A 22488-nucleotide genomic window follows, 5' to 3' on the forward strand; every position below is an offset into this window, starting at 1 on the left:
GGCAGGGCAGGATGAGATTTGCCTGCTAGTCCCACCACTTGCAGACAACTCTAGCTCGGAGATCTCCTAAATTGGCAGAATCTTCATCTAATAAGTCTGAGTGGGGGTTTTTGGGGTCAGATTGACTACCAACAGCCATAAGGACAGCCTGAATAAAGGAAAAGATGTTACAATATTGATTAAGAGTAATCAAGATTAAAAATAATTAAAAATTTAGCACAGCACAAGACAAATCAGGATTGTTGGCTTTTATGAAAAACATTATTTATAGTTAGGGAATATATATATGTATATATTTAAAAAAAGGAAAAAAGGAAAAGTTGAGCAATTTCTGCCCATAATATAATTTAAAAAACAAATCTAATTTTTTTTTTGCCAGTGTTGTCCAGATCCACACTATTCTCATTTGAAAGGAAATAAGAACAAAAGAACACAATTCCTCTGCAGTGACTTTGTGGTAGAGACCAGATTTACTGATTGTCCCAAAATGGGCAGATTTACTTAAGGTTTTTAATTGGGAGCAAAATCTTGGCCAAGGATCTCTGTGAAGGATACCAAAGGAGAGTGAAAGCAGCTGGGTAAAAATCCTCAAGTCCAACATAAGGAGAAAATGTTTATACTTAATTTGCTTTATCATTGAGAAAATCAAAATTTTTTTTTTTTTTGAGAAACAACAGGTTTGGGAAGCAAAGTTTTGGTGTGGTGGGTTGGGTGGGAGCTGTCTCCCAAATATTTGTTGCTTGAGTGCTTTCCAAAGCGGAGCAGATCCAAACTTCAGCAAAGCATCTGCTGTGCTTGGAGGAGAAGTAGAAAAGAAATAAATGAAGAAACAAAAGAAAAAGAGACAAAGCAAGTTTTATAATGCAAAATGCTTTTTTGAAGAATTAGTGTTTTCCTCAGGATTCAAAATATTCTAAATACAGGCTGGTAGGTGTAAGGAGTAGTCCTGAGTCTCTCATGTGGGAAATTGTGGAGTTCAGTTGAGGGTTTTTTTCTTATATCTACAAATTGAATTATCCTTTAATTAAGGAGATTTGGAAAATAGTACTGAAGAGCAGAAAATGCAATATATTTTGTTGTTCAGCAAATACAGGTAGAGTGGTTTCCATCTGATGGACATGGGGAAGATTTGGTGTCATCTCCTTAAAAAAGCCTTCTCTACAAGGCTCATATCCACTTCTTCATTGAGAGGGAGCTTTGCAAACTTTGGAAATACACTTTCCTGGTTTAGTTTGAGGCCCTGGAAAATGCAGAGTTGGAAACATCGGAGTTTGTCTTTATCTCCAAGGCTACAGCCACGGAGCTGGCGATGCTCGGAGGAATGTGTTTGAATTATTAGGCTGAACTCTGCATTTCTGGGCCAGAGTGTTCCTGGTATTTGGAGGCCTCTGGGATAGAGGTAACCTTGCCAGCAGGTCATAAATTTGAGCCAGGCTTTTTTACCTTGGTCAGGAAATTCATGCTGGAGCTTTCCTTAAACCAGGATTCGCAGTGATCTAATCCCAGCCCGCTGCCAAACACGACCTGGGAGTTGTTTTCTGCCGTTCCGTTGTCGTCTCTTTGTTTCGTCCGTCGCGTTCCAGATTGCTCTATTTCCCCTGCTCCGCGCTTTTCACCGGAGCTGTTAATCAGGAGTGGATGAATGCACACAATCAGCCTGCAAAAACCTCGCTGCTCGTGGTGGGCAATGGCCAGTGCCAGGATGTGCTAGCCAGGGAAAATGATAATGAGCAGTTCGTTTTAGTCTCTCCAAATAAGCGCTAGAGGAAAACCTGCCATGGGATTTTGGCAGTTTTGGGGTACTTCATACACAAGCAGGTAGAAATCTCCATTGCAGGTGTCATATCAAAATCAAATCAATAAATAAATAACAACAACAACAACTTGTATGATAATACATGTCAATATCTCCCATAGGAATAATACTAAAATATGTTAGTATCTTCTAAAATACTGATATATATGTATAATAAATACATATGTATAGTAATATTAGTTATATTATTATTTGAGCAAATATTAATATATTAATAATATATTAATAATGCATTTATATCAATAATATAAATATATTTATGTATTTCATATAATAAAATATATAGTAGAATATATAAATAATATATATGTTTTATTTTATGTATATATCTCACTTCTATATAATTAATTTGTGCAATTAATAATTACACAAATCTGCATTGCAGGTGTCACATACAAGTCCAAAATAAAATATATATTTTAATATATGCCATAATAATATATGTAATAATAATTTAATTACATATATACACACACCTCAATGGGCATTGCAGTTGTGAGAGAAGTTCAAAATAATATCTGTAATAGTATTTGTTATATTAATATATGTAATATAATAATAGTGTAATAATATATGTACACAAAGAAAAATCTACATTGCATGTGACTCAAAGTAGTCCAAATTTATATATATATGAATATGTCCTGTAATAATCTATGTAATAGCAATATATCTATATACATATATACAAAGACAGATCTGCATTGCTGGTGTCATAGGTGTTCATAATTACATATTATAATTATAATAATTATGATAATGATACTATAACATCTCAGGTGTCATATAGAATCCCCAAACAATTACTCAGGTAAAACCCCACTGCATTTTCTGGGTTGTGGCTTAATGTGAATGTAAAAAGCTTTATTTTAACTTTATTCTCAAGCTACCACACAAGTAAACCCTTTATGCTATGGAAAAGCACAGCTGTGATGGACAGTTAAAATATTTTGGAGAGTATTTAGCAATGGAAATTTGTCCAATATATTAATTATTGCATCTGATAATGAAAGGTGAGGTGTGTTTGTTGCACGTTTGGTACGAGTGCAGATGCTGCTCCAGTACATGGCTATATCACTGGGAGGTGAAATTCATATGAATTAAACCAGTTTTAAAGGAATTTCTATGCATACATTGGAATAGCAGCTGCTCAACACTGGGGTGCTGATGATGTGTGATTCCCAGCAGTGCTGTCAGTGTTGCTGGGTGGTGATTTTTGTGCAGCAAATCCAGCATAAGGCTTATTTTCCCTTTTTTCTCTTTTTTTTCCTGCAAATCGAAGCACAGAAAGATCTGCTCCCACATCCTGTTCAGATTGCCACCGGATGTTTGCTTTAGATCAGCATATTTTATTGCTAGATATGTTAGATTAAAATTAAATGGTTAAAATATGATATTGTGGAGAGAGAAAGACCCTCAAAGTCCTTTCTGCCTTGGGAGGTACATCTAAAAATTCAGCACAGGGTCACCTACCATTTCCATTGCCAGTGCTTATAGCCAGTCAGTCTAAATTCACCCGTAATCCACCAATGCTCCCCATTTTTGCATCGTGTAGCTGCTAAAAATGATAAATAACCCAACTCCTGCTCCTCCACTTGTGCTGCAAATCAGGGGAATGGGGATGCACCTTCAATTTTGCACAGTGACATTTCCTAAATTGCCTTGTGTCCATGCACACTTGACTTCTTGAATATTCTCAATGTAACAAGCGGGCATCCAAGAACTGTTAAGCCTGGATTAATGCTGGGCTCGGGCTGCTCCAGGAGGGATTACAAAGCATAATATTGGCATTAGGGCTTGGAGATGGGAGTGAGGCTTTCCAAAGTGCTTACGCAGCACAAAGAAACTGCCGGCGCCTTTCGGCTCGCGTGCGGCCCTGGGCTGCGAGGGACGACCCGGGGCTTTCTAGAGTTACATCACAATTATAATATTTGTAATCACAGAGATGCAATAGAAATAACCTCCTGGCACAAGGGAAATATGTGGGTAATGAATGGGTGCGACCTGCCCGTTGCCGTCCTGGGTTTTCGTGCTGGCTCGTGCAGCCCTTCCCGCTCTGCAACATCTGGTTTTCATCTGCTGCAGGAAAGCCAAATAATTTCAATGAAACTGGGGGAAAACATAATGCTTTAAAAAAATAAAAAAGACAGTATTGATGTTTGCCTGGTTTTCAGCTGGCGTTAATTAGATTTATCAGCAGGGTTTATCGACAAAGTGGACGCTCACTTGGATGTTTGAGTTCATGCATCATCCAGCAGACAATGCGATTAACAAGGGCCAAGTGCCATGTTTTTCCTTGGAAGAGCTTGATGATAACTAATGTGAGTTGAGATTACTCTGGTTTTTGGTGCATCCCCCAGGTGACGAGTCAGCAGGGCACTGGGGCACAGAGGGGGTTTTACTGATGGGAGCAGCCTTGGTTCAGTGGGACTGGCCATGGTTGCTCTGGGGTTAAGGATATGGCAATACCTGCATCACCTTAGCCTACAACAAAAGTGCATTCCCTAAACTGTCAAATATTAGATATATTGAAAAAAAGTAGATATACAATAAGTGTACAAGATATATTTATAAAAATATGACACATGAGATACAAAAATATAGGTATAATATATACATGAGATATAGAAATATTAAGTAAAAATGCATTAATTTCTTACTATCTGTCCCTCTAAATCAGAATAAGGTTGTCATTGAGGTCCATTTTCAAGTTCAGACCAGCATGGGTCAGCATCTGCTTGATCTCCATCACATTAAATCCCCCCTAGATCCCCCCTTAGTTTTTTAACTGCACTTTATTGATCGCTGGGCTTTTAAAGACATCCATGAGCTCTCAGCAAATGGAGCATTTGTCCTGCTCCATGCAGACTGACCCCATTGGGTGGGGCGTTCTTGAGGAATAGGCAGGCTTTTTGTTCCGTCTAGGCTGCAGAACTCTTGTGGGTTGTTAGATTGTCTCCCCTCGGTGGGTTTTTGGTGCTGGGAAAGCTTCATTAAGGTAGAATTATGAGTAAGCAAGATATTTCTGTTTCTCCATGTTAATGGTGTCTGTTCAGCAAGAGAAATGGAGCTGGGAGAAGCTTTTCGAATAAGTAGGATGTCTCACCTCCTGGATTAAGGCATGAGGATCTGTGAGAGCAAATACTGAAGGAGCCATAAGTCTGTATTTCGATTTAATGGTTGTAGTTTTTAAATTGCTTTATGGTTATCGTGTCATAAGATCTTAACCACTAATTTTTCCAAAGACTTTAATTAAATTTCAAGCTTTCAACTGGAAATTCAAAATAGAAAATAGGTTTGGGCTTACTATTAAGTTTCTTGCTTTGAGAAAAGTCACTGCATTTAATAGAACCATGGAATGGGGAGGGTTGGTATGACTTTCATTTATTTGACTCGATTCAAACCACAGTTAATTCAACTTCACCACTGATTGCCAGATCCACACTTCAGTTTGTTACAAGCCAAATTTCTCTGGACAAGGAAACAGTTGGAGCAGGGCACCTGCAATTTCTCAGAGTGTTTTCAGGAAAAATCATGGTCTTTTATTTTTTTCTCTCATTCCTTGCCATGGAATCAACTCAGTTTAATTTTGTTTTTAATTTTGTGCATCTTACTTACTTACTTACAAATATTGGTGCCAGACATGGGGTTAAGGGGATGCAGAAGATGGACAGTTCAGTGAGTCAGGACTTAAATGTGTGGATAATTCATCGTGGATATTTTCCTCCCTCTTTCTATCTCTCACATGACTTATCTTTGATGCATTTATTTTCTAAAGTGGCAGTGGAAGGATTGCAAATGCAGCAGCAACCCCCAAACCATAATGTTTGTAGGCTGCATCAGGGTCTTGATACAGTTTGGAATAGTGTTCCCCATTTATTTGTGCCAAATGTCCCAGGCAACAGCAGACTACAGGTGGGAATCTCTGAAGGTGATGTTGATTCTCAGCATCATTTATCATCAAACTTGGATTTTAGAGCTCCTTAGCACCAATTCTCTCCTCCCCCTTGCCCCTTTTTTTTGTGTCCAACCCCTGATACTGGTAGGATTATTTTGCCATGCCTTGTTTCAATCCCCACCTGGGTTTTAATTATTGTAGTGACTTTAGCATGGGCAGCCAGTGAATTATCAGTAGCTCCCCTGTCCTGGATGCCATCCCAGGGGGGAGATGGGGAGGAAGGAGCAGTAAAAAAGAGAGATGGCCGGGGAAAGGCCTCGCTATCGGATGCCGGAGACCGGGTGAGCGAAGCCTTCCTGCTGAAATCCAGCCAGCACGAGGTAGGACAATCGTGCTGCTGTTCTCCTTTGGAGTTATAAACAAGAGGATGAGGCTCAGCAAGAGAAAGAAAGGTTTCTTTCTGTGGTTTTCCCTTCTCTCAGTGTTTTAGTTTCCTTTTCCACCCTACTCCTGAACTGCAGGCAGATCTATTTAGAGAAGAAATGCTGTTTCCACATGAGTTTCATTTTTTAATGTAGTATTTTACGTGCTGATTAAGGTCAATAAAGAAATGCATTTAATATTCTCTTGAAAGATGCAAACAAATCCCTCCTTAGTTAGCACTGATGGTGTTTTTGTTGGGGTTTATAATGCTGCTTTGAGTGAGTCAACAGGAGCAGCATCCCCATCTTCCCCAGCCGGGATAAACAGATGCAGTCCAGTGATTCCTGCTACATCTCATGCATTTTTTAATGCAAAAAAGGAAAGAAATAATAATAAAGAAGGTTGAAATAACAATAAATTCACATAATCCTACTGCAACAAGAGTGGTTGAGCTCCTTGCTTTATTCCCCCTTTCAGGATGATGTGTACATTGTTATTTAAGGGAGGGATCTTTCAGCTCTACACCCATAAAATCTTATCCCTCTAGGAGATATTTGTGGAAATATTTTGACCAGTTGAGTGATCTTCTGTTTGTTGTTTTCATCATCTTGAGAACTGGGTGGTGGATGATGAGGCTGCCGCCTCTCAGCAGTGACTATATGTAAGGAGTAAAGGTTTTGGAAATGGATAATAGGTGCTGGAAAATGTGAGATCTGGCTCTAAGTCTCCCTCCAGCCTGTTTTTCATTGGCAGGTCTGTCTCTAAAATCCTATAAACCATCACCTCATTGTTCTGCCGTATGAAGGGACACCCAGGACATCAAAGCAATGGGTTTGGGTGTGTTCTTAGGTTTTTTATTGAGAACACAAAATTATGTCTTGGATCAGTCATCGTGATCCGAGACATTCACCCTTTGGAGATGCTCCATCATGCAAGGGTGATATTTGTCCTGGCTGGGGGCTGGGGTTGTGCCTGTGGGCTTTGTTCTGCCCTTGGCTCTGCTGGGAGGGGTGCTCCAGCATTCAGCCTTGCTGCTGGAGCAAGTGCCAACAGCTCCTTTCCTTGCAAATAAACGCTGGTTCTCCGTTCAGTTTTACAAACCAAGTGTAATTAGTAACGGCCCACTCCTCATTGTGCTGGGCTGCTGCGTGTTAGGTCACCACTCACTTCCAAATAATAGATGGAAATGCGGTTTTATTTTGGTTATAAATTATGTATTGCTGCTCAGCACAGGGACTGCTTGTTTTTCCTCTGCCTCCTCACATCCCTGGGCTCCTCTGGTTAAGGATCCTTTTCTTCCATTAAATTCAACCAATGAATCTCTTGCTAAATTGAGAAAAAATACTCTGAATTTGTATTTGGGCTTTGCAGTTTGTCTCAGCCTAGCAGAAGATGTGTACTCAAGTCCTGGTTGGGTTTTCCAGCTATTCCAGTCAGGCTGGTTAAAGATACTTCTACATCTGTCTACAAAATTTCCCACCTCTTTCTGTGTCCTATCACAGCTACTTTGATACCAACATCAGGTTGTGATTTTAGTTTATTCACTATATATTTAATTACAGAAGGTTTACTAAACAGCTTAAACTGTTCAGTAAATCACTGTAGTGATTCTTCAAAGGTTGAACAAAGAAATGCTGTTCTGAATTTTACTGTTGTACAGGCTGCAAACTTCTACAAGGGGAGTTGTAAATGTTTTGTTTAGTTACACCATGATGGAGAGGGACTGTGTATCATCAGAGTAGTGAACAATCAGGGAAGGTTTGTCAGGCTGTGTGGTGGCAAGGAAACAGGGAAGGTGTTAAAAGAAATGAGATGTACGATACCTGTGTACTGGAAACTAGCACTTCAGGAAGTCAGAGGAGAGGGAAGTTAATGAGCTTGTGCTCTAACAAAGCCTTGAGTATTCGCATGAAATTAATTGGATAACGAAGCCAGGTTTGCCATTTGTTCCAGCAAGCAATGCCCCTGTGGATTTCCCAAGTGCATCTGCTGTGTTTCTCCTGCTGGCAGCTGCAGTGGGAAACACTTGTGCACAGCTCCCAGCCCAGCAGGTCACTGACATTCATCCAATACACCTTGCTTTGGAATATTTGTACTTGCAATGCATTATTGCACATACACGTTATCCTGTGTTCTTCTGGAAGGCAGAAAGATTTGGAAAGGTGGTGTTCCCCAAAATACTATGCGCAAAGATAAAGGAGATGGCAAAATTAAATGCTGTTAAATGCCTTTGGAGATTTAATTTGTTCTAAAATGTTCTCAGTGACACATCATCTTCTTCTCACTTCCCTTCCCTGCCGTCCTCACATCTGGAAAGATCTCAGCAGCTGGTGGGGGGAGATCCCAGATGGAGCTTCAGTGGCACTTGGATGCTGCTGTAGAAATTTGGACTGTGTTCCTTCCTCTGGTTTGCTCCATTTTGGGTCAAATCAGTGCAGATGGGTGGTTTGGGCCGGCTCCTTGCTCCTGGAAGTCTTGCAGTGAGATTGGATGCGTGTGGCTGCTGTAAAAATTTATACTTGGAAGTGTTGTTAAAAATCCTACCCCTCCATGGAATATACAACTATATTTATTAATACATACATGAAAATATGGAATTGAAGGAAGGTGCTTTGAGTCCCTCCCCTGCTTGGCCGAGGTGGATGATGAAGAGCTGCTGCTCATCTTGGTGCAGACAGAAGGAGCAGCAAGGCCACTGCATCCTTGGCATGCTGGCAGCACGTCTGCCCTGGCACACCAGGCCTGGGCTCGGTTTGGCTCCTGCCCTTTCCAAAAAGGAAAAGGAAAACACGCTCCCAGCATCCATCCCAACCACTTGGCATTTTGCAGAGCCAGGTTAGGAAGAGGTGGACAGCAGAAAAATATCCGTGTTGGTTTTGAAACATTTTCTGCGATATGGAAAGTTGGAGTATAAAATCTCACGACATTTCCCTTAATTTCATTAATTCAGGGCTTTCCTTTTTTGGTTGGATTTTCTTTTAAACCCCAGAGCTCTGTTCCCAGAAATACCGGCCTTGGCGGTGTTGAGGAACATTGCACAAAGCTAAATAGGTGGTTTTGGCAGGGTAACTTTGGAAATGAAAGCTCCTTCCCTGCCTGGAGACCTCTCCCATGACAAACAGAATTGCAGCACCGTGCCCATCTCGTGCCGCGGGGCACCGGCTGCGCCGTGCTCGCCTTGCAGCTGTTCCTCCTCGCAGGGAATGGATGGTGTCAGATTTACCCCCAGCCCAGGAACCTGCTTCGGTTCATAGGAAACCTCTCCATGGTGGCCTCAAGGAAAGCCCAAATGAATTCCCCTGGGAAGGTGGCAGGCGGTACCTGTTGAATTGTCCTGGTTTGCTTTACCTAACGGCTGGAAACAGACAGCCTCTCCTAACACAAATATCTGATAGGAACACGTTGATTTTTGAGACTTCTCTTTTGTTCCCTAAAAAAAGCCAGTGCCAGCTATTGGTTTTCCTGGTGCTTATCAAATATTCTGGTCCCTGATAAGACAATTATTTTTCAATGCTTCCCATTGACCGGTGAGGTAATAATTTTTTCAGTGCTACGCCTCGGTCTGACTCCTGCAGGTGTTGTGGTCCATCCCAGCACTTACTAATAAGTATTTTTAAGCTTTTGCTTCACCATTTGGACTGTGGAAATAAGGGAAAAGGTGTTTTTATGGATCAGTCAGACATCTGAAGCTGCCTGTGGCTACTGAAACATTACAAAAGCTGGAAAACACGAGCCCAGCAGCGCTGCCGTGGTGTAAGCGACTCATCCAAGCTGCATACGAGGCACAGAAATTTTATGCTGCTGCTCAGTGGCGCTTGAAATTTTGGAATTGCATCAAGAAGAGTTATAGATTATTTATATAATCCCACAGAAAAGCAAGGAAGGGCTGGAGATGCGTGGATTCACATTTAACCTTCTCCTTACTCAAGAGATTTTTTTATGTGGCAGAAAAAAAAAGAAGTGAGTTTTATTGTATTGATTTAATGGCAAAGCTGTGATTTGGTTGGTTTTTGTTTGTTGGAGGGGAGGGCGTGGATGATTTTTTGTCCCTAAGAAGCAGAAAGTGGCTGAGGTCTTAGAGGAAGGACAGCAGGGGCGGGAGCCAAGCTGAGGCTCGGGTTACACTGGTATGTTTTGGTTGCTGCCTAACGTGTTTTTGTTTTTCTTCATTACACATATTTCTCTTGGGAAAAGCAGGAAAAACTGTGTGTCAAATATACATCAGGGCTCTGTGCCTCTGCTAAGAGGTTCCAGATGGGGAGTGTTACGATAGGGACACTTTCTCCTGCCTTTCACTTTGTTGGTGACAAACTGCAGGAAAACTTATATCAAGCCCAGAGTGTGCAGTGAATGCTGCTTCTTTTTTTTTCTTTTGAGTTGTTTTTGGGCTACCCAAATATGCAGTAGGAAGTTGAAACTTAATTTCCAAACGTTTATGGCCCCATGTTGAATTATTATATTAAAAAAAAAGAGTAAAAGAGTTTTGGAGGGACTTGGAGAGGCTTCCTCCAGGGGCTGGGGAGTGTCCAAAGCTTGTCCAGCAGACCATATCCCTCTCCCTAAATCTGAGGCTGATGCCTGGGAAGGAGGGGATGGAAGCTGGTGAAGATGCCTCTGCAAAGGATGAGTCTCTTGCCAGTGGGTGGTTTCATTTCTGTGTGTGGCTGCACCTGGAGTTGGCATTGTGTCTTCAGGACGACCTCCCAGGACTCTGGTGGATTGTTTCCAGACCTGCTCTCAGGCTGAGGGTCCACAGCTGCTCCACCTGAAGTCAGTGGTGTGGCAGTGGGAGCTGCAGTCAGGCTCTGGCGATGGCAGCCTGTCGTCACCAGCTCCTAAAATCAGCGAGTCACAGCTTCAGCAAGTCTCTGAGTGCTACAAGAGCTGTCAGCAGGTGACAATGGTGACAATACCTAAGCAAAACGCTGTCCAGCAGTGTTCTCAGGATGCAGTTTCCTGTGTGGATGTTTTTACATAATGAAATTATATCTTAAAACATATCATTTGTATATTGTGTCATTTGAAACATCAATGTTTCCAAGACAACAGGCCAAAAAGACCCAAACCGTGTTACTTTGTGAAGGATGTGAAGCCACAGGTGAGGGGTGGCTTTCTAGAGCTGGATGTAATGCTCCATGCTCTAAAAACTGGGAGATGGTTTGGAGACAGGAATTTCCCCCCATCTTCTGCAGAGCACTGAAATATATGGATGGTTGACAGTTTGAAAATAGAAAAGTCCTATTTTCTTTATCAGGCACTTCAGGGCGGATGAGACACGAATGATCAGGAGCTCTGGAGACTCCAAAGCTTCAGCCTTGAGAAGAAGAAGGCATATGTGGTGCTGGAATGTTGTTACCTGTTTGTCATCATGGAATTGCAGCATGGTTTGGGTTGGAAGGACCTTAAAGCCCATCTTGTTCCAAACCCTGCTAAAGGCAAGGACACCTGCCCAGGGTGTTCCAAGGCCCATTCAGCCTGTCCTGGAACACTTCCAAGGATCCAGAGGCAGCCCCAGCTGGCCCAGGCAATCTGTGCCAGGGCCTCACCATCCTCCCAGCCAGGAATTCCTTCCCAATATCCATCTAACCCTGCCCTCTGGCAGTGGGAAGCCATTTCCCCTTATTCTTGTTCCTCCATCCCTTGTCCCTAGTCCCTCTCCAGCTCCCCTGAAGCCCCTTCAGGCCCTGGCAGGGCCTCTGAGCTCTCCCTGGAGCCTTCTCCCCTCTCTGAGCACCCCCAGCTCTCCCAGCCTGGCTCCAGAGCAGAGGGGCTCCAGCCCTCAAAGCCTCTCCATGGCCACCTCTGGACTCTCTGCAGCAGCTCCAGGTCCTTCCTGTGCTGGACCCAGGGCTGAGGCAGCTCTGCAGTGAGGTTTCACCTGAGTGGAGCAGAGGGACAGAATCCCCCCCCTGCCCTGCTGCCCTTGCTGTGAGTTCAGCCCAGGGCTGGTGGGGTTTGGGGCTGCCAGGGCAGCTCTTCTCCTCTTCTCCTCCACCAACGTCCCAAAATTCCCCCAGGGCTGCTCTCACTCCTTTATTTGCAGCAGTCCTTTATTTAAAGTGAAGGAAGCCAGCAGTGCTCCTGGCACTGTGTGAGGCTGTTGCTAGCAATGGCAGACAGGTTTTATTTGCAGCAGCTGCAGTTTGTGCTGCATCGCTGCACTTGATCCAACTCTGCATAAGGGGATTATGAAAGGTGAGAAGGAAATTGTGATATGGCTTGATGTTGCAATGCATAATGTAACCTGTTATATAGGTTATATCCTCCTCAGTCATCACTTGAAATATATACATTAATGGGTTTTTATCCATTGTCATTCTATCAGTGCTGCTTTGTTCCCACTGCAGCTTGTTTACAGTACTTGTATTGCTGACTGGGGAATGTAAAACCTCCTCCTTTAGCTGTGACTTGTTTCCAAGTGGTCACTTTATTGCTATTGCTGTTTTATTGTCATTAGTTTATGTCTTTATCCTATGAAAAAATCATTTGAAGCAACAATAAGGAGATTTTTCTCAGTCCTGGCACCTGTTGAACACTTGCTGCCTGCATTTGATGGAGTAAAGTTTGTTCTTTGGCTGCAGAATATGAATGTTGGGAGTTGGAGAGACACTGTAATAACACCAAGTTTCCCAACTTCATTTTGAGATGCTTCTTTAAATCCAAAGCTCAACCTAGGATGAAGATTTTTTTCCGCCCAAATATTTGCTGGCCAATGTGTGCAAGTTTGCTGGAAAACACGAGCCTTTGGCTGTTCTTCCCAGGGTTGTCCACCCTGCTCACAAAAACATGAATGTCTGAGCAGAGGAGCAGGAATGTCTGCCAGACCGTAGGGATTTGGCAGCCTCTGCCTCCAGGATCCATTGTACAGACATTGTTGGTGACTGCCAGCTCAGATGGGTTTTTTTCCCATTATTTCCCTTGCGTAGGAAAACTGTCCCTGTTTGGGAAGAGGGCTTAGGTCAGAGGCTTTGGTTGGGTTTTGAGGTTTTGTTTTCTTGCATTGTGATTTCATGGCAATTCCTTTTTTTCCACAGCATCATTTCAAAGGAAGAAGCTGCAGTGGTCTGATCCTGTGCTTAAACATGGGAAAAGGAGGAATATTCTGCCAACACTGAAGTGTTTGCCAGGAATGCAGACACTAAATCCTATTTCTTACATAGCTGGTAGAGCCTCTGCATCACATCTCCCAAACAACAGTGTGCTGTTGTGATGTTTATAGGGTTTATCTCAGGTATTTTACCCCATATTGGTGCTCTGGATATTTCCATCACATTGGCACTTCAACTAAATTGACTCCTAAACCTTTTCTAAGTTGCTGCTCTCCCATTTAAAGTCCTTCTCTCCCATATTTGTATTGGGGAGTGCAAACTCGATGTGCACAAGGACACGTGGTCATAACTGAGCCTGGATTTTAAGACAAGTTGTTGCAAAAAATTTGCTGTTTAATTTCTTCAGGCACTGAGCTCTTCTGTGGTAACCAGGGACAGGACCTGAGGGAACAGCTGGAGCTGTGTCAGGAGGAGCTGGGTTGGATATCAGGGAAAGGTTCTTCCCACAGAACAGGTTCAGGCACTCAACAGGCTCCCCAGGGAATGGTCACGGCCCCAAGGCTCCCAAAGCCCCAGCAGTGTGGACAGGGCTCTCAGGGAAAGGGGATTATTGTGGTGTCCTGTGCAGGGACAGCAGTTGGACTCGATGGTCCCTGTGGAAGATATTCTGTGATTCCATGATTCTCCATTCCAGGATGCTGACATGATTCCCCAGAGGGGGAAGGTGCTATCCTTGAATAATCTCAGTTTTCACCCCAGGTAGGGTCAGTGCAAGTGTCTTACCATGACAAGACATTTTTAATTGGCATAAACTGTCTGTAATGAGAAAAAAAAAAAATTTAAAAGATGTTTTATAGTTTGTACCATGAGAGTTGTATTTTACACATCAGTTTAATTACAAGAGGGTTTGTCTGTTAATGGGTAGAACTCACTTGGCTGCTGTTCAGTAATTGTAATTATGGAATGAAGGATTTAGTGTGTTTTTTATTGGAAGAATCCCACTGAGTTTAATTCCATGGAGTGGTGGCTGCACTGTCATTGACAGTGAAGTGTCAGTGAAGGGATGAAGAGCATTTTTAACTTCATAAATGCAACAAATTGAATGTTTGCTTGGTGTGGGGAGGTCCCTTAAATAAGGTCTTGGCCCTTTGGGCAGTCTTTGCAAGCCAAATGGACCTGTTCTCCATGTCCTCCATAGGGGCAGGAGGGAGAGGAAGGGTCTCATCAGCACTTCCCAGGTGTCTTTATCCTCCAGACTTTCCCCATCTGAAGTATCTGCAGGTCACGCATATAAAAGATTCTTTTGTGGGTGGTGAAGAGCAGGGACAGGACAGGCACCTTTTGGTTGCTGCACATGCTTAAAAATTGAGTATTGATTTTATGGGAAAAAGCAGGAAACTCCATGGGTTTGAGAAGCTCATAAGTAAAAAATTCAGCTACCACAGGAAGCAAACACCACCAAGGAGATGTTCTGCTGTGTTTGCTGTCAAAGACTGATGTAGGATTAGGTTCTGTTCATGTCCACAGCCAGGACATGCTTGCTCTAAAGGGTTGGAGACAAATATCACCGATTTTTAAACAAACAACAAAAAAAAGGTATTTTGTCATTAAACACCTTGAATTTAAGTTGCTTTGTCATGTTTTGGTTTGAGGGTTCAGAGAAGGCCACAGAGATGCTCCAAGGCCTGGAGCCCCTCTGCTCTGGAGCCAGGCTGGGAGAGCTAGGGGTGCTCACCTGGACAGGAGAAGGCTCTGGGGGCTCCAGGAGAGCTGGAGAGGGACATGGGACAGGGGATGGAGTGACAGAACAAGGGTGGAACAGTTTTAAACTAAAAAGGAGAGATTTAGATTGGATATTAGGAAGAATTTCTTGCCTGTGAGGCTGGAGAGGCCCTGGCACAGGCTGGCCAGAGCAGCTGTGGCTGCCCCTGGATCCCTGGAAACGTTACAGGCCAGGTTGGATGGGGCTTGGAGCAGCCTGGGATGATGGAAGGTGTCCCTGGCCATGGCAGGGGGTGGGTCTGGATGATGTTCCAGGTCCTTTCCAGCCCAAAGCACCCTGTGGTTCTGTGTTCTGTGAAATGGAAATCCCGTGTTTGCTCTTCAAGGCGCTGCGGTGACCCCTTGAAGCAAAGAGCAGGGAGGTAGGAACATTTGCAGGCCTTTAAAGGTCAGTGTGTGGCAGCTCAGGGCTGCAGGGCAGGCTCAGGCCCTGCTCAGGCCCTGCAGCACAAACACTATAAATAATCTGTGGTTTTTGATTTTGACCACAAAAGCACCACTGGCCTCATCCGTCAGTGTGGGACACGGAGCCACAGCCGAGAGAGCAAAACCTGAGGTGTTGGCTCTTCAAGTTGCATTTAGCTGCTGTAAATTAGATTTTCTGTATTACTGTTGAACCACAGCTTGGGGGGGTTCCCATAAAAGCTGTTTTTCTTTGCAGCCATTCAAGTTGGACCTTATACCTTTCGTCTTTGGTGCTTCCTTAGGGGCCGTGATCTCTCTGCATCGAAGTGGCTCCTCGTGGAAATTGAAAGTCGGAAAGATCCGTCAAAATAGGGTTGTTTTAGCAGAGCAATTTGGGCTGGAAGATTTTATCAGGAGGTGGGAGCTGCAGGTTTAAAAGCTCTTCCCAGAGCAGGAGCAATAATGGGAAGGGATTTAGCACAGTTCTAACTTAAGCCGTGTACGTGCAGTTTATGTTCTGGGCATAATTCAATACAGTTATGTTAAAAAGCAATATAATAGGGCAAGAAGAGTGCTGAGAGCTTGGTTTTGGGTGGAATGAAAACTAGGCAAAATTTATCATCCTGCTGTATATGTTTCAGGAGGAGGAAGAAGTTTGTGAATGCCCTGGACACAAAAAAGATATTGTATTTCAGAAATTCCAATATATTTTTTTTCTTCCCTGTGTGTTTTTTTCATTTGGAATAAAGGTGTTTATGGATTTTTTTTTTTTTTTCAAGCATAATGTATAGGATTTAGGTATAAACAGCCCTCAGATCTGGAAATAAATTACAGGGGATGTTTGAAACCACCACTCTTTGTGGATGCACACGTTGGGTTTCTCCAACAGAAGCTGTGGGAATGCACATCTGATGTGCATCATGGAATCCTGGGAGGGTTAAGGTGGGAAAAGGCCTTTAAGATTTTCAATACAACAATCACCCAGCACCACCACCACGTTCATCACCAAGCCATGCCCCATGCAGTCTTTATCTGAGCACTTCCCAGGATGGGGACTCTAGCACATCCCTGGGCAGTCTGTTCCAATGCTTTACAACCCTTCATGTGGTGGTTTTTTTCCTAATATCCCACCTAAACTTCCCCTGGCACTGCTTGATGCCATTTCCTCTCATCCTGTCCCTGTTCCCTGGGAGCAGAGCCTGACCTCCCCAGCTGCCCCCTCCTGTCTGGCAGAACCAGAAGGTCCCTCCTGAGCCTCCTTTTCTCCAGGCTCAGCCCCTTTCCCAGCTCCCTCAGCTGCTCCTGCTGCTCCAGCCCCTTCTGTATTTATGTTACTTGGTGGGAAATAGATTTTAGCAAAGCTGTTCCCAACGTGTTCACACAGTTTCAAGTCATTCATACTTTTATGAATACATTTGATTAATGAACTCCCAGTTTCACAGTAAACCAGGGAATACAAATCTTCCAGCACTGTCTTGTCTGATATTAACCTGTTTCTTCTCCCTGGCATTAATGAGCTTGATGGAATTTTGCTCCCAGTCCCTTCTGTGCCCCTCTATGGAATATAATTATTAATATAAGTATTCCACAATGGCAGTTTAAGCAGTTGACTTGCTTTTCTCTTGGTATATTCATGATACGGCTTTCTAAAAAATTCAATTTGTGTTTCAGGTTAATGGGGAGCCATTTAAAAACTCTTGTCTATTAATATATTTCTTATCCTGCACAGCAAAGAGAAGATGATGTTTTTATGTTTCCCTCTAAGGGTGAGGACTAAAGGCTCCTCTTAGGGCCGGGGACCTAAAATATGTTGGCAAAGGCCTGTATTTCCACTTGTTCTTTCACCACAGAAGCTGCTATTCCATAAGGGAATGCAGCTGTTATTCTGTAGGAGAATATTACTGTTATTCTATGGAGGAATAACATTCAGTTTGGATGATCTATAGAACAGTGTTTTATTGCCAGGTAAGAACAAGTCACCATGGTGTTTTCCCGGTTGCTGAGGTTTGGAAAGTAACCTTTTTTCAGGAAAGACATTAAAATAATCCTTATTCTGACTGTAATCTGGAATTAATCCAGATTGCATCAATATTCAGTCGAGAACAAGGAGGCTGCAAGCCTCTGGCATCAGGAGGAACGTGGAGCATGTAGGCAGGAAACTGTTAATCCCTTTTTTTCCCTAGTCCTGATAGGCATCTCTTTGTGCAGGAGGGCTGGAGGAGGAGGAATGGAGCTGCTCTCTCCAACCTTCTCCAAACTGCTGGATCACCCTCCGAGTCCAGAGGGACTCCCAGCTCCTACAGAGGAACATATTGAATTTTGTTTCCTTCCAAATGTTGAGCCCTGGCCAGTAAAAGCTTTGGTCTCCCCAAGAATCCTCGGAATGCTGTTATGGAGTTTTGTCCATTGAGCTGCTCAGCAGCCTCGAATCAATGAGTCAGTAAAGGGCAATCAAATGAACAGAAGATAATTTGTTTTAGAGAAGTTAAAAGTTGTTTTCTGAGGTTGAACTATTATATTCTGCCCCGCTTCCAGGGGACAGGGTGTTCTGGTCGGGTCTGTATGGATTAGACACGTATAAATTGAATTAATAGCATTTTTTTATAGCCCAACAGTCCTGCTAAAGAAACCCTGTGAGTAAAGCAAACAAAAATGTATTAAGTTGTCTCAAATCAAACACCAGACGTTTCTCCAGCTACTTGTTGGCCTGTTCCCAGCGTGCCAGACCTGGAGAGTCACCCAAAGTTTGCACAAGAAGGGATCCAAAGACCTTTCTCATTTATATCAGCATGAAAGAAAAATGCATGAAAGAGGGACATTATGGGCTGTGATTTCTGGAGACATTTGGGTTATAACATATCATGTGGTCTGTCACATTCATCCCCAAAAAAGCTCATAAAATAAGAGGAATCTTGCTGTTCCCCACTCCTATATTTGAAATGTTTTCCCCTAAATTTCCTTGCTACAGAATAAGAAAGATTGATCCCTGAGTAAGGCTCTTCCCAAAGAAATCTTAATAAATGCACTTTGTCTCTGTGAGCATTTACTTAGGGTAGAATTACAGGGAATTGAACTAGAAGATCTTAATATTGTTCTTTGCTTAAATTCTTTATTAAATTTTATGAAAATTTATTATATGAGATTGTATAAAACTCTACTGCCTCCTCTTTGGTCTGTTCAGGTTCATCTTGCTGCTTCTCTAACAAGCAATGTTAATTAGGTGTATAGAAATTTTATCTCATTGCTTTAAGATGGTTTCTTAGAACATGAGTGATCCCATAGCAGAGAAATGCTCATAACCTAATTAACACAATTTAAAACTAATACCTAAATATAAGGTGATGCACTTGCATGTCCTGAATATTCTGCTTAAAAGCTTCTTGCTGTGTCTCTGCTCGCTGAAGTACCTGGAGGTTAATCCTTTGGAAATCTTAAACACCATCCTGTCTTTTAATACCAAAATTCCTGGTTTGGGGAGAGGATGACTGGATTTTCCAGGGGAGATTTGGAGCTTCAGGGGAGGTGTGGGTGCCTTCGGTGTCCTCTGCAGGGTGAGTTGAGGGGGGATGCTGGGTGCAGGGAGGATTTTTGGAGCAAATAATCAAGAAAGAAGTGTGAACAGCCTGAAAAGATGTGAATTCTCTGCAGGGCTCCTGAGCTGCAGCTCTGGAATCATCATTCCAGAATAACCTGTTTGCTCGGCAGGTTTCGGCTCTCCCAGAACCTGCTTCAGTCAACTAAAGCAGATCCATATGCAGTAGTTGGAGTTTAAACAAATCCCTGTATTCATATAGGGGGGAAAATCTCGTTGTTATTCCATGGCAAACCTCAGTGGGTTCTTAAATCATTAAATCTGAGCAAATTGGGAAATAAATCAGCCTGGGAAGGGAACTGGCTCATGCACGGACAGGATGTGTCCAATGCCCTTTCTCCAAGGTCTCATTTTGTTTGGCCTTTATATTCTGCTTTTAGTTGGGAAGTTTAATCCACAAAGGTCATTTGAAAAGCTTCAGATTATAGATGGAAAGCCTTTTTAATCTTTTCTAATAAATAGCTGAGCAGGGAATAAATCTATTGGGACCTGAGCTCTGATGTTAAGCCTCAGCACAAAATGCCCAGACGTGAGCAACACTTGGAAATTATCTCTGAAATTATTACCTTAAATAAATTTGACTTAGAAGAAGAGGTGTGTGGTTATGAAAACTGGTTTAATAAATGAAGCATTAATTGGATCTGGTGGCTTGGCAGATTCTGTCACCGTGGTCCAGATGATTAAGAAAGTGATTTAGGCACAACTGCAAACAGCAGTTTCAGTTCAGAGATTCTTTTAAATGGCAAAAAGGACTCTCTCCAGTCAGTGCTTTGGTAAGGCAGGGCTGGAATAAAAGCTTTGCATAATAAAGACTTAAAAGCATTTTGATTTTTGAAAAGCAACAGCAGCAAATGGAAACAAGGGTGTCTGAAATGCTGAAAATACTCTGGGTTATGCCAGTGCTGTGTATGACATTGTCTAACATCTGAGTAGCCTTCAAAGCATTTTCCCTCCTAATTCCACATATAATTAAAAAGCAGCTTCCTCTAGCTCATTAAAATGTAGAGTCTTGTTGGAGCAGGGTACTTGTATATTTATTTAAATGAATAAAGCACAGCTTTAATGCAGACTGCAATAACTTCAAACATTAAATCTCTTCTGCACAGCTCACACTTTATTTTTAACCAGTGTTTAGTTTCTCTTTATGAGCACCAGCTTTCAAAGGAACATGGTCCCCAGCAGCTCGTTGGATTATTTTGTGAACCACTTAAAAAACTTTCCCCGTCCCCTTTTTTTTGATGTGAAATGATAGGAAAATCCCCCAAGTTCAGTTGTGAGTGACACCCATGGAAATCAGGTGAGGCTTTTTCAGCATAATGATGGCATCTTCGTCTTTTCACAGGCATTTGGAAATGCAAAAACAGCCCATAACAACAACTCCAGTCGCTTTGGCAAATTCATCCAGGTGAATTACCAGGAGACGGGCACCGTGCGGGGGTAAGTGGTGCTGGGTGTACCCAAACCTAAACAGGCTGCAGGGGGCTGTTCGGTGCTTCGGCCAGTGTCTTTCCCAAAATTGGAATAGGAAATAAAAATTCATAGGTTTTAGCTTATTCAAATCCACTGTTATGGAAATATTGGTGCATCCAAGGTGGGTGCTAAGGTGTGGATACACCTGAGCTGCCTTCAAGCCAGCTGAGCTCTCCTTAATCCTGATGTCAAACTTTTAATGAACCTGAAAAGCAACATCTCTTCAGACAGGAGTTAAGTCAGGAAAGGGGAACATTTTAGCTGGGATGGGGTGGGGGCTGAGCAGTAGATGTGGAGTGAAAGGTTTGCCTCAGGCTCAGGAGCCAAGGGGAGGTTTTAGTCTATGGCTGGGAGTTCTGGAGGCTGTTGAGCCACACTCTTGCTCACTGCATGATTCCCCCCTGGCTCTCCCTGTGTCTCCTTAACTCAGCCACTGACCATTGGAGGCCTCTTTTTCCTCTCAGGTCATTGCAAGGAGATCCTTGTCTCCACTGTGCTTCTCAATTTATTTCAGTGTTGGAAATTTGAGAGCAGATCTGAGGAGAAGAATTTTGAGGTAGTGATTGATGAGAATCTCATGGAAATGTGTACTGGGAATCCAGAAACCCCCCATGGCCTGGGCTGATCCCTCAGCATGGGCAGCAGGAAAGGGGGGAATTCTGCCCCTCTCTCCCCTCAGGTGAGAGCCCACCTGCAGAGCTGCCCCAGCACAGGGAGGAGCTGGAGCTGCTGCAGAGAGTCCAGAGGAGCCACGGAGCTGCTCCAGGGCTGGAGCCCCTCTGCTCTGGAGCCAGGCTGGGAGAGCTGGGGGTGCTCAGAGAGGGGAGAAGGCTCCAGGGAGAGCTCAGAGCCCCTGCCAGGGCCTGAAGGGACTCCAGGAGAGCTGGAGAGGGACTTTGGAGGGACAGGACAAGGGGGCAATGGATTCCCACTGCCAGAGGGCAGGGATGGATGGGATATTGGGAAAAAAAAGGTTGTGAGGGTGTTGAGGCCCTGGCACAGGTACCCAGAGCAGCTGTGGCTGCCCCTGCATCCCTGGCAGTGTCCAGGGCCAGGCTGGATGGGCCTTGGAGCAGCCTGGGACAGTGGAAGTGTCCCTGTCCATGGCAGGGATGAAATTACCTAAACCCAGCTTTCTCTCTGGCTTTAAATAGTTTCCATGGCGTCCCTTCCAAGGAGCTGTAAATGAGCAGGGCTTCATTAACTCTCCTTTTTGTCCAGGTTAACTGAGTCAGTTGGAAAAATGAGGAGTAGAAGCATACAGCACGGGCTGTATAATTTCTACAGCTGGCTAAGAGACCTCTTGCTGGGACTTTTGTTATTATTTTAGAGAATTGCTTTTAAAAATTTTTGCTTTCTTATTTTCCAGCAGAACAGTATCACACAAAGAACTGCCATTAATTTTTCAGTGAGCTTGGGTACTCCACGTCCTTTCCCACTGGTTTTGCATCCTACATCAAACCTGAAGCTCTTTTTTCCCCCTTATTTAATTCTGGTGCACAGTTCTATTAAAAGGATAAACCTCATTTTTTAATACCTCCTGGGTAACAAGTACCAAACAAATGCTTTAACTATGTATTATCTTGGCATGATGTAGCAGTGCTGTGGTTGTGGCCTCTATTTTTATTTGGCAGAGATGTGCAAATAACATGATAATCATGTATTCTAGTTCATAAAATAGGAGGAATTTTCTTTGCTTTTTAAAAAATGATTGTTCTTGGTCTTTGGTTGCACAGTGTGATGTGACTGTACTCTGCTGTGAGCTTGCAGGGAATAGAAAAGATGTTTAAAGAAAAATATAAACATTTTAAAACCAAAAAGTTTATGTGGCACACAAGCACATTTTTTTTCCCTGTGAAAAATTTTTGTAAAAGTTTAGCCTATACTACATTTGCACAGCCGAAATCAATTATCACCCTGTGTTCTGCATATCAGTATCTTTGGTAATGGAGCTATAAATTGCAGCTCTGAATCAGAGTTTTCCTCCCTTCAGAGGTTGAAAATAGCAGTTGAATATTTGCTTACAACCCCTCTGAGTATAACCCAAAACCTG

At 43.0% G+C, this 22488-nt stretch overlaps 1 protein-coding gene across 14 annotated transcripts in view; it reads left to right on the forward strand.

Moving 5' to 3' along the window:
* Positions 1-22488, forward strand: part of MYO9A (myosin IXA) — a 174006-nt gene that overhangs the window by 40407 nt on the left and 111111 nt on the right. For all 14 annotated transcript variants that reach the window (XM_088063197.1, XM_088063203.1, XM_088063199.1 and 11 more), the window contains exon 3: positions 20308-20402. In XM_088063197.1, the coding sequence (XP_087919323.1) occupies positions 20308-20402 (95 nt within the window). The remainder of the gene's footprint in view (positions 1-20307; positions 20403-22488) is intronic.

Source organism: Pseudopodoces humilis, chromosome 16 (assembly GCF_049639895.1).
Source record: "Pseudopodoces humilis isolate 2021_Gansu_Grassland_sample_001 chromosome 16, ASM4963989v1, whole genome shotgun sequence".
Classification (NCBI taxonomy): Eukaryota; Metazoa; Chordata; class Aves; order Passeriformes; family Paridae; genus Pseudopodoces; species Pseudopodoces humilis.